The sequence below is a fragment of the Salmo salar genome, chromosome 25 (assembly GCF_965601325.2).
Source record: "Salmo salar chromosome 25, fSalSal1, whole genome shotgun sequence".
NCBI lineage: Eukaryota > Metazoa > Chordata > Actinopteri > Salmoniformes > Salmonidae > Salmo > Salmo salar.
In genome coordinates, this window is record NC_138315.1 from 23,862,642 (window position 1) to 23,875,756 (window position 13,115).

Here is a 13,115-nt window from a genome sequence, read left to right on the forward strand (position 1 = left end):
CAAATAAAATGATTCAAATGGTAAATTAACCGCATCTCGCTCTGTGGTGACTTAAATAATAGTCAAGTTAAGTTCTCAACATCTTGCTGAATTTATCTGAACTAATTCCTATCTGAATTTCTGTCGGTGTCCCTTTTGAAAGTGCTGAAGGAAGACCTACCTCGTCGCAGCTCGTTTGCTTGCACTTCCTTATACTTAGAGATACTGTAAGTGTTAATGATATAAGAACAAACCTCATGAATTTACTGAACATAAATGTAATAATGTTTGTGTATGGTTCAAAACTCATGTTGGCATTCGTTATTATTGAAGGATAATGCGAGTTACACAAATCCACAAGGAGTCAGTAGAAACATATTTATTTAAGTCAGCCATATCAGCTATGGTTTTTAAAAGGCAGTTGAATGAAATGTTTCGCTGCAAGACGAGGGTCCGCTGATATACAGGTGTAGCTGTGGTAAGGATTCACACCATGGTGCTGAAAGGAATGGTCCGCTGTTGGGACAGCTTTACGTAGGCCCTAACAGTTTGTGGGCACCGTTTTTCACTGTTATAGTGGAATTAATGTGTTGTTTAGTGTTGTGGTTTTGCTGGCATGCATCTAAAAAAAATTGTTGAGTTTGCCCCAACAAGATTTACATGCTAAAATCGCCACTGCTCGTGAGACTTGATTTTCATCTTGCGCACTGTGTAAGCATATGTGTCCTTTATATCAGAGAGCTGCAGGTTATGTGCTTTGTGTTCTGTGTCTAGACCAATCAGATTCCCAGAAATCACAGGTTGTGCAGGCCGGGCACAAAGCACATTAACTAACAAAACGCTCACCGCTCCACTGTCCTCCGGTAAATATATACTGAACAGAAATATAAACGCAACATGTAAAGTGTTGGTCCCATGTTTCATGCTCTGAAATAAAAGATGCCAGAAATGTTCCATATGCACAAAAAGCACATTTCTCTCAGATGTTGTGAACAAATTTGTTTAGATCGCTATTAGTGAGCATTTTTCATTTGCCAAGATAATCCATCCACCTGACAGGTGTGGCATATCAAGAAGCTGATTAAACGGCATGATCATTACACTGGTGCACCTTGTGCTGAGGACAAAAGGCCACTCTAAAATGAGCAGTTTTGTCTCACAGCACAATGCCACAGATGGCTCAAGTTTTGAGGGAGTGTACAATTGGCATGTTGACTGCATGAATGTCCACCAGAGCTGTTGCCAAATAATTTAATGTTCATTTCTCTACCATAAGCAGCCTCCAATGTCATTTTAGAGAATTTGGCAGTACGACCAACAGGCCTCACAACTGCAGACCACGTGTAACCACGCCAGCCCACGACTTCTGTATCCGGCTTCTTCACCTGCGGGATTAGCTGAGACCAGCCACCAGGACAGCTAATGAAACTGTGGGTTTGCACATCCAAATGATTTCTGAAAACGTCCCAGAGACGTTCATCTGCGTGCTTGACCTGACTGCAGTTTGAGTCGTAACCGAATTCAGTGGGCAAATGCTCACCTTCGATTGGCAGAACTGTGCTCTTATAGGATTAATCCCAGTTTCAACTGTACTGGGAAGATGGCAGTCAGCGTGTATGGCATTGTGTGGATGAGCGGTTTGCTGATTTCAACGTTGTGAACAGAGTGCCCCATGGTGGCAGTGGGGTTATTGTATGGGAAGCCATACACAACGGACAACGAACACAATTGCGTTTTATTCAATGGCAATTTGAATGCACAGAGATACCGTGATAAGATCCTGAGGCCCATTGTCGTGCCATTCATCTGCCGCCATCACCTCATGATGCACGGTCCCATGTCGCAAAGATCTGTACAACACAATTCCTGGAAGCTGATAATGTCCCAGTTCTTTCATTGCCTGCATACTTACCAGACATGTCACCCATTGAGTATGTTTGGGATGCTCTGGATCGACATGTACAACAGCATGTTCCATTTCCCACCAATATCCAGAAACTTCGCACAGCCATTGAAGAGGAGTGGGATAAGATTCCACAGGCCACAATCAACAACCTGATCAACTCTATGCGAAGAAGTATCGTTCTGCATGAGGCAAATGGTGGTCACACCAGATACTGACTGGTTTTCTGATCCACGCCCCTACCTTTATTTTTTTCTTCAGGTATCTGTGACCAACAGATGCATATCTGTATTCCTAGTCATGTGAAATCCATAGATTAGGGCCTAATGAATGTATTCCCTTATATGAACTGTAACTATATTTATATAGCAAACTTGACAACACATCACTCCTGACATACAGAAGCAAGAACCCTTTACAGAAATGTATGTGAAGACAACAAGATGATTTCTGTCTGCTCAACTGAGCTAATGATAACCACCATAGCTACATACTCTCCAGCCAATGCGCTCTGTCTCTCTTGCCCGGGTAAACAAAGTGGTAATGTAATGTAGCCTATGTATAGTCCATTTATTTGTGTTTGGATAAAAATGTGAATGTGATCAAATTTGGTTAAATTCCACCTATTGTATCTCTGTGTTTACATGTCTATATTCCCAAGATGTATGAAGATATCCTAATGATATTTGTTTGTGTATATAGGGCAGACGACTTGTATTCCACATTTTAGCAATGTCAGTGCTTGCAATATTGGGTTAAATTAGTTTGTGGCCCACCCCAAGCCAGACATTATTCTGTACTTTTAGAGTTTATGGGGTATGTCCCAATATCTATCAATTTAACCACTTTTGCAGTAAAATATTTTTACACAAACATCCGTTTTATAAACGGGAGACAGAGATGTGAAAAAACATGGGGCCTTGCCAAATGCATCCCTCTGATAGAAAATCACAATATGTTTCTATATTTGGTAACATTTCAATTTACATCTAGGAATATCTCTGACAGAAATTCTCATTTGCAAAGTGTTTTAATTACATTAGTATTGCACAGCAGCTGGGTTTCCCCCCCACCTTGAGTATGAGAATAGTGCATAATAAAGTATTCCAACATATAATAAGATAAATAAAAGAGACCTAACACGAACGCTGACAAACAATAACGTTTTATTTATCGAAAAATAAAAAAAATAAAAATAGTTACTTATTCATGACCACCTACTGAATCCACAATTCTTCCAACATATTACTATTATTATTATTATTACAATTTCTCATTATTTATCCAGTCAGAGGCTGTTTCCTCACTCTCTGCCCTTCTTTCCCAGTTGCCCGAGTTTGTTATGAGAGGTCATGGTTGTACTAATAATCCAATAATCTCTCCTTTCTCCTGAAGTGTGCACTCATTCACAACTCCCCACAAATATAAAGGCATTGGATTGGTGGAGGCATGGGCTAGGAGGAGTTTCCATATGCTAGTGATTTCCTTTCGAATCCATGAAGGGAAGTGAACAAGTGCACACTTCGGGAGAAAGGAGAGATTATTGCGACACACCATATGTTCTAACATAAAACACAAATGTCCTGTTTACAGAGATGGTGCGGTAGCAGGATATGAGATATGACCTGGGCTCTTTCTCAGAAGTCTTTCCTGGATTCCTCACATGTCTCATGAATTCCTTGATGAATCACCTCTTTCTTAAAATGTAATGGAGAAGATCCAAGCTTAATACCCTCAAGCCTTCTCCTCCAATGCATTTTTTTTAGAACGAGTCAGTGAATCAAATCAGCAAAGAAACACTTTTGAGACTCGCCCCTGTAACAATAGCAACAGAAGAGATCGTAGTAAACGGAAAGGCAGTTCTAAAGGCAGTGCTGAAAACTCACTGGCATCAGGCTCTAGGAGTTTACCTACACTCCCATTGCTCTGCGCCCATAGAATATATTAAGCTGTTGGTCTTTGAGTAAATATGTTAAATAATCATACGTCAGATTCAAGTGTTGAAGGTTTAAAGCTACAAAGCCAAGTAATCTTTCAAATACATTAAGTAGCAACACTGAGCAAAATCTAGGCTAAATCAATCCATTTCAAGTAGTGCACTAGTTTCCTCAAATACCCCCCACCTTGATATGTTGCTAGGCCATATATATTAAACAAAAAAAGTAACATGAAGATAATTCCTAATAGACTAAATGATATGTCTGCTTCAACCTATTCCCTATACTTTAAGAGTAATTATTTCACAGCAGAAAGGCTAAGTACTACAACTAATGAAACACTGACGCTATCCTTGATAACAGCAATACCTTGTCTGTTCGAATCAGGAGTATGGTTCCCAATTCACTTTGGCCAACTAGTAGTAACTAGTAAATACTAAAATGAACAGTGAAAATAATCCAGTTCAAATGTGTAGATAAGAGAATTGATCACAACTATTGGCCCATGTCTGTCAAGGCACTAACAGACAGACAACTCAGACTATTGATAGAATTATTAAGACACATTAAACTGAAATGCTGGTGGGGTGCTGAGCGGTGTTGCTTCCGGAGGTGTAGGGGTGCAGTCTTGTTTGGCATTAAGAAGATCACATCCATATTCCATCTTCTTATTCCACTTCTGTTGTGACCGTAAAGGACGCCCATCCATCTGGAGGTCAGTGCAGCTGTCCACAGACTGACCTCTTGAACACACCCACAGCATTATAGTGATCACTCACTGGTCAGTCATCGTCACTTTCACTGCCAGACTCACTTAATTGCAGGTCATTCTCTGCAAAAAGGTGGAAGTGGGAAAGTTAGAAATCCATTGAGTTCAAGTGGTGCATTTAACATCAACACCCCCATACCATGTCACAATATAGAAAATTGGAAATACACGCTTCTAGCCTGACTAGGTTCTGTATAGGTCTTACACGTACAGTATAGCCTACATTAGGGTTGGGCGGTATTACGGTATAAATCAACAATGTTTGACAGACATCATCAATGGCGATGACATCATGATGTGTCAGACAAGAGTACAGTCGTGGCCGAAAGTTTTGAGAATGACACATTAATTTCCACAAAGTTTGCTGCTTCAGTGTCTTTAGATATTTTTGTTAGATGTTACTATGGAATACTGAAGTATAATTACAAGCATTTCATAAGTGTCAAAGGGTTTATTGACAATTACATGAAGTTGATGCAAAGAGTCAATATTTGCAGTGTTGACCCTTTTCAAGACCTCTGCAATCCGCCCTGGCATGCTGTCAATTAACTTCTGGGCCACATCCTGACTGATGGCAGCCCATTCTAGCATAATCAATGCTTGGAGTTTGTCAGAATTTGTGGGTTTTTGTTTGTCCACCCGCCTCTTGAGGATTGACCACAAGTTCTCAATGAAATTAAGGTCTGGGGAGTTTCCTGGCCATTGACCCAAAATATCGATGTTTTGTTCCCCGAGCCACTTAGCTATCACTTTTGCCTTATGGCAAGGTGCTCCATCATGTCGGAAAAGGCATTGTTCGTCACCAAACTGTTCCTGGATGGTTGGGAGAAGTTGATCTCGGAGGATGTGTTGGTACCATTCTTGATTCATGGCTGTGTTCTTAGGCAAAATTGTGAGTGAGCCACTCCCTTGGCTGAGAAGCAACCCCACACATGAATGGTCTCAGGATGCTTTTCTGTTGGCATGACACAGGACTGATGGTAGCGCTCACCTTGTCTTCTCCGGACAAGCTTTTTTCCGGATGCCCCAAACAATCGGAAAGGGGATTCATCAGAGAAAATGACTTTACCCCAGTCCTCAGCTGTCCAATCCCTGTATGTTTCGCAGAATATTAGTCTGTCCCTGATGTTTTTTCTGGAGAGAAGTGGCTTCTTTGCTGCCCTTCTTGACACCAGGCTGCTTTTCCTTCACTCTGCAGTCCAACTTATCCCAAACGATCTCACTTAGGTTGAGGTCGGGTGATTGTGGAGGCCAGGTCATCTTATGCAGCACTCCATCACTCTCCTTGGTCAAATAGCCCTTACAGTTTTCGGTCGTCATTGTCCTGTTGAAAAACAAATGATAGTGGGACTAAGCCCAAACCAGATGGGATGGCGTATCGCTGCAGAATGCTGTGGTAGCCATGCTGGTTAAGTGTGCCTTGAATTCTAAATAAATCACAAACAGTGTCACCAGAAAAGCACCCCCACACCACCTTCTCCATGCTTCACAGTGGGAACCACACAGGCAGAGGTCATCCAATCACCTACTCTGGGTCTCACAAAGACACAGCGGTTGGAACCAAAAATCTCAAATTTGGACTCATCAGACCAAAGGACAGATTTCCACCGGTCTAATGTCCATTGCTCGCATTTTTGGCCCAAGCAAGTATTTTCTTCTTATTGGTATCGTTTAGTAGTGGTTTCTTTGCAGCAATTCGATCATGAAGGCCTGATTCACAGTCTCCTCTGAACAGTTGATGTTGAGATGTGTCTGTTACTTGAACTCTGTAAAGCATTTATTTGGGCTGCAATTTCTGAGGCTGTAACTCTAATGAACTTATCCTCTGCAGCAGAGATAACTCTAGGCCTTCCTTTCCTGTGGAGGTCCTCATGAGAGCCAGTTTCATCAGGGCACTTGATGGTTTTTGCAACTGCACTTGAAGAAACTTTCGAAGTTCTTGAAATTTTCTGGATTGACTGACCTTCATGTCTTAAAGTAATGGACTGTCATTTCTCTTTGCTTATTTCAGCTGTTCTTGCCATAACATGGACTTGGTATTTTACCAAATAGGGCTCTCTTCTGTATACCAGTCCTACCTTGTCACAACACAACTGATTGTCTCAAACGCATTAAGAAGGAAAGAAATTAAACAAATTCACTTTTAACAAGGCACACCTGTTAATTGAAATGCATTCCAGGTGCATGAAACTGTTGAGAGAATGCCAAGAGTGTGCAATGTCATCAAGGCAAAAGGTGGCTACTTCGAAGAATCTTAAATATATTTTATTTAACACTTTTGTGATTACTACATGATTCCATGTGTTATTTCATAGTTTAAGTCTTCACTATTATTCTACAATGTAGAAGATTGTAAAAATAAAGAAAAACCCTTGAATGAGTAGGTGTTCTAAATCTTTTGACCGGTAGTGTAAATATAAAATGTACTGTATACATTATCTAATCTGGGTTTTTGTCAGATTGTTGCAATGTTATATCTCTAGCAAAGACTCCAGGATGTATTTCTTTCAAGCACAATATATATATAGTACCAGTCAATAGTTTGGACACACCTACTCATTCAAGGGTTTTTCTTTATTTTTTACAATCTTCTACACACACACACACACACACACACACATTTTTTTTTTTACAGACATGCCAAATTACCTACCTATTCCAATTTGCCATAGCCTTTTTCAATAAATATGTGGTAGGTAGGTAGACTTAGCCTACTATTCACATAATGCAAGAGTAGGTCTACAATGTATATTGTAGACGGAGCGCAGCGCGCCAAAAGCTGCGCAAAATGTCATAATCAACTTTCAAATGAATCTAGGAGGCCAGTAACAGAGTTCGATCTCAGAAAGTTGTTGTTGTTTGTGAATAGCTTACATAAAAACATGATATGGTAATAATGAGAGAGAGAACAAACAATTGCCAGATAGAATAATCAAATGGGAAGTTTAACGAAACCTTAATTTTCTGGCCTCCACCTGACCAAAGCTTCAGGAAACAGCCGGAAAAACCTTGCAATCCAAACAGCCAATATTATAGGCCTACACTAGGCTTCTGTCAATGAAGTAAACATTACATGTACAAGTTAAACTTCAAAATTAATATTTCTGTTATTGTGGAAGTGTTTATTCACATCCTTGAATTGCGCAACTGGCATTACATAAGCTCCAAAAGCAGCACTTTCGATAAGCAGGAACAAAACAAAAATGTGTCCCCTATAAAAAGACTAACACACCTTTGGATAGGCTACACATTACTAAATAAATAAGTATTAAATTACCCCCGAAAATTACACTGCAACTAAGTATTTTAAGGCACACAACATTTTGGCCAAGGCTACATTTATTTCGAATAAGACGCATGTGTGAATACAGGCTTTGAAAATTAAAAAAATTAAAAGTGCAATGAAGAACCATTCTGACTATTTTTCTTGTCATTATATATTAGCTGACAAAGTTCTGGCAAGGAACACAAGCATGTTCACCTTTTCTAGCTTTAATAGACTGCGGAGCATGGTAACAATATTGCCTGCTGTTGGCCTACTGAAAACACATTCAGAGAACGCTTTTTGCAGGCGAAGTTGGTCAAGAGCGGAAAGCGACCCTCATTCCCTCTCCACCAAGCCAGAGGGTCATTATCTCCTCTGATTACATCTTTGTGGCTTGCGAAAGTATTCACCCCCCTTGGCATTTTTCCTATTTTGTTGCCTTACAACCTGGAATTAAAATTGATTTTTGGGGGGTTTGTATCATTTGATTTACACAACATGCCTACCACTTTGAAGATGCTAAATATTTTTTCTTGTGAAACATAAATACAAAAAAAACTGAACAAGCATGCATAACTATTCACCCCTCCAAAGTCAATACTTTGTAGAGCCACCTTTTGCAGCAATTACAGCTGCAAGTCTCTTGGGTATGTCTCTATAAGCTTGGCACATCTAGCCACTGGGATTTTTGCCCATTCTTCAAGGCAAAACTGCTCCAGCTCCTTCAAGTTGGATGGGTTCTGCTGGTGTACAGCAATCTTTAAGTCGTACCACAGATTCTCAATTGGATTGAGGTCTGGGCTTTGACTAGGCCATTCCAAGACATTTAAATGTTTCTCCTTAAACCACTCGAGTGATGCTTTAGCAGTATGCTTAGGGTCATTGTCCTGCAGGAAGGTTAACCTCTGTCCCCGTCTCAAATCTCTGGAAGACAAACAGGTTTCCCTCAAGACTTTCCCTGTATTTAGCGCCATCCATCATTCCTTCAATTCTGACAAGTTTCCAAGTCCCTGCCAATGAAAAACATCCCCACAGCATGATGCTGCCACCACCACGCTTCACTGTGGGGAGGGTGTTCTCAGGGTGATGAGAGGTGTTGGGTTTGCGCCAGACATAGTGTTTTCTTTGATGGCCAAAAAGCTAATTTTTAGTCTCATCTGACCAGAGTACCGTTATCCATATGTTTGGCGAACACCAAACGTGTTCGCTTATTTTTTTCTTTAAGCAATGGCTTTTTTCTGGCAACTCTTACGTATAGCCCAGCTCTGTGGAGTGTACGGCTTAAAGTAGTCCTTTGGACAGATACTCCAATCTCCGCTGTGGAGCTTTGCAGCTCCTTCAGGGTTATCTTTGGTCTCTTTGTTGCTTCTCTGATTAATGCCCTCCTTGCATGGTCTGTGAGTTTTGGTGGGTGGCCTGCTCTTGACAGGTTTGTTGTGGTGCCATATTCTTTCCATTTTTTATAATGGATTAAATGGTGCTCCGTGGGATGTTCAAAGTTTCAGATCTTTTTTATGACCCAACCCTGATCTATACTTCTCCACAACTTTGTCCCTGACCTGTTGGAGGTGTCCTTGGTCTTCATGGTGCCACTCGCTTGGTGGTGCCCTTTGCTTAGTGGTGTTGCAGACCCTGGGGCCTTTCAGAACAGGTGTACATATACTGAAATCATGTGACACTTAAATTGTTGAAGTCCACTTGTGGGCAATCTGTGACTTCTGAATGTTTAGTTCCAAATCACCATTCAAAGTTATCAGTACCACATACCACCATATGATTGGTTTATATTTATCAAATGTATCTGCACACAAGAAAATACAATATTTGTAAGATGATTTTGGTGATTTGTGCATGACAGCGGCTTCATTACAGATTGTTTACTGCGTTGCTAGGCAACACAACGACACGCTCCCCCAGCCCTGGGAAAAATAAATAAATAGACAATACAATCGTATATCAACAATGTTTGGACAGGTCAATGAGACGATGTGTCATTCCAGACATCGCCCAACCCTAGCCTACATCCACAGCAATGCAAAAATAAATTCTGATATGGCAATGCAAATATAAAATGGTTCTATACAAGTATTTAAAGCTGCGATGTGTAACTTTTTAGGCAACCAACCAAACTCTCATTGAAAGCAAGTCTAAGATGCTATGCTTCCTGTTAAGTTTATTTTACTTTCTGTTTGGTACACCAGCTTCAAACAGCTGAAAATACAATATTTTTGGTTATTTAAATTATATTTCAGAGCGGTTTAGATGGTCAAATGATTCTTGTTGTGTCAAACTGAAATTTTGACACAACAACTATTAGAGTTTTACAGGAGAGGAGATAGACTGACACAGAGTAAGTGAGAGAGAGAGAACAGAAGAGATGGGGATGAACTTACTTAGTGTGCTCAATAGGTGTCCTCCACTGCGAGTTGGTGATGGTGGGGAGGTGGTGGTGGTGACAGTGGTGAGGACAGGCATGCCCTGGTGGGGTGGTGGCCCTGTAGGGGGACCCCCAGGGGGTCTAGGGGGAGGGGGGTGCCGGGACTCGTCCTCAGAGTCACTACCGCTGGAACTGTCCCCACTACTGGAGGATGAGGAGCTGTGGGAGTCTGAGGACGAGTCCCCACTACTCATCTGGTCCATGACCCGCGCCTCTGCCATTAGCTCTGTAGCACGCACGCATGCACACACACACAGAGAGAAAACAATGATGTCACCTCTGACCTTGAATCACAACACAAGAGGATTTACAAACATAGCAATTGCTCCATTTTTATGACCATGGACTAGAATCTATACAGAACAAAAATGTAAAACCCAACATGCAACAATTTCAAAGATTTTACTGAGTTACAGGTCATATCAGGAAATCTGTCAATTGAAATAAATAAATGATGCCCTAATCTATGGATTTCACACGACTGGGAATACAGATATGCATCTGTTGGTCACAGAACTTTTTTTTAATGCCCCCAGCACAAGGTGCACCTGTGTAATTATCGTGCTGTTTAATCAGTTTCTTGCTATGCCACACCTGTCAGGTGGATGGATTATGTTGGCAAAGGAGAAATTCTCACTAACAGGTATGTAAACACATTTGTGCACAACATTTGAGAGTAATATGATTTTTGTGGAAATGAAAAATTACTGGGATCTTTTATTTCAGCTCATTGAACATGGGACCACTTTACATGTGTACATGGGCTTATATTTTTGTTCAGTGTAGATGGTTTGAGAAAAGGATAGCTTTTACACATGATGCTCTACTGTTGGTCTACATACCTCTCTCAATGTCATCCATGGGGGAGGCAGGGGACATATTCTCTTTGGGAGGAGAGCTCTTGGAGCCTGCTGGGGTCTTGCTGCTGCTGCCATTACCACTAGTCTTCATCTGCTGGCTCAGACGACTGGTCTGCTGCTCTATACGAGACTGGATCTTACTGCTGCCTTCAGCCCTGACAACACACACACACACACACGATTATAGTTAACAACTAAATATGTAATGCAAATCAGAATGACAAGATAATCTAGATAGGAAGCAGTTCAAAATGGGGAGTTAGTGTCCAATAAGAAATGCTTATTGTTTTTCCATTGCAAAAACGTTTTGCTACAGTTTGCCCAAATTAACAAGTTGACCGTAGTCTGTCCACCCACCTGGTCTTCTTGACAGCAATGTTGCTGTTGAGTTTCTCCAGACGGTACTCTCCGGTATCGTGGTTTACGATGAGAATACATTCCTTCATATAAGGCCTCTTGGATCCTTTGAAGACTGTTATAGGGGCAGTGGATCCCTAGGTAAAAGGGGAAAATCAAGGTAATCAGTTGATCACTGGATATCGAGATTAAAGGGGGGGATAATTTATGTGCTTAATTCTTACCTCCAGATTGGGCAGTGTGATAGTAACTTGTTCTCCCTTTCCCACCTCCAGCTCCCCCACACAGGCGGTGTCAATGGAGGCTGGTTTAAAGTCATCTGGATCAAAGAGACAAAAGAACAGTCTAAGCTCCAAACTACTGAATTACACAGCAAAGCATATGGGCAGACTTAAGGCTACGCACAAAAACATCATTGGTTTGGTCCATTCTGGTATAACGAAGTTGAAGTTACCACTGTTCATCAACAGATGGAGCCACAAGGCCACCACTATTGTTGTAGCTATTCAAACGGATCAATGGATGCCAGAAGCAAGTGCGGCTAGCCAAAAGCGCAAATAAAAGTACAAACATGTAATAGTACGGCTTAAACTAAGGACTCTAAATGGATCACTAGATCACTTTTAATAAATTGACATCGATTTAGACGAAGTAGCAAGCTATTTAATTTGAATCGTATGTTTTGGGGCTTAACGTTAACTAGCTAGCTAATATTATCATAGCAAGCTAGCTAGCAAGTATGATCAAAATGCCACTTACATCTCACCGTGTGGTAAGCGCCTTTGGGTTGTTTCTCAAATGTTTCGCCTAATTTCAAAACATGTTCTTGATTATCAAAGTTTGAGTATGTTATTCCATTCATATTCTAATAAAGGTTTCAACCATATGTTAACAAACATGAAACTTTCCACCTCCATTCGATACCATCTATGACCGAATTCTGGACTTCAAGAGCTAAATTCTGCCCTTTCTTCGTTGTGATTGGTCAGACTAGTCTATTTGCGTTTTTTGATTCGTTCAAAGACTTGTCAATCAACAATTGGATAATTTCAGGCGGAAGTAGCTTCCGTGCTAATGTCACATGACATGGTTTGCTTAAAACAGTACAGTACAGTACAGTACAGTATGAAGATGGGCTAAAACTGCTTCTCCAATAGAAATCCCCGATCACACTTCTGGCGATGTCATGGCGACGTTGGCTAGCTAAGCTCATGCGCAGAAACACGTCATCAGGTCGTTCTTAGAGTTAGAAGATTTTATTTTAAAATAAACTACTATTAATGTTAATTTGAGAGACTGATATTTTGTTTTATTTTGATCCACATTATATGGACGCTGATTTAACTTTCATTGTTAATTTGTTTATTTTTCATGGAAGATTCTTTATCCATAAAATGAAGTGGGCAGCGAACAAACCCCTCTTCACATTATTGAAGATAATTTCAAAATAATATTTCAATTCTATCAGTAAATGTAAAAACATAAAAGCAATACGCACCATAAAACGTTTATACAAATTGAAAATGTATCTTGATATGTAATACCCCTGCCTGTTAGGTTTATGTACTCTTTTTTGTATATTTCTGTTTTTGTGTTTGTTTTATTCAT

The 13,115-nt window shown here is 40.5% G+C and overlaps 1 protein-coding gene across 1 annotated transcript; it reads right to left on the minus strand.

The window, feature by feature from the left end:
* Window positions 1–3,029: 3,029 nt before the first annotated feature.
* LOC106586422 (ELL-associated factor 2) lies at window positions 3,030–12,461 on the minus strand. The gene is made up of 6 exons (XM_014173656.3): window positions 12,267–12,461; window positions 11,732–11,826; window positions 11,508–11,644; window positions 11,133–11,305; window positions 10,247–10,516; window positions 3,030–4,651 (listed from the first exon to the last, which is right to left on the minus strand). Exons 1-6 carry the CDS (start codon window positions 12,367–12,369, stop codon window positions 4,602–4,604), a joined length of 828 nt encoding a protein of 275 aa, XP_014029131.1. The 5' UTR covers window positions 12,370–12,461; the 3' UTR covers window positions 3,030–4,601.
* Between the last annotated feature and the right edge of the window lie 654 nt (window positions 12,462–13,115).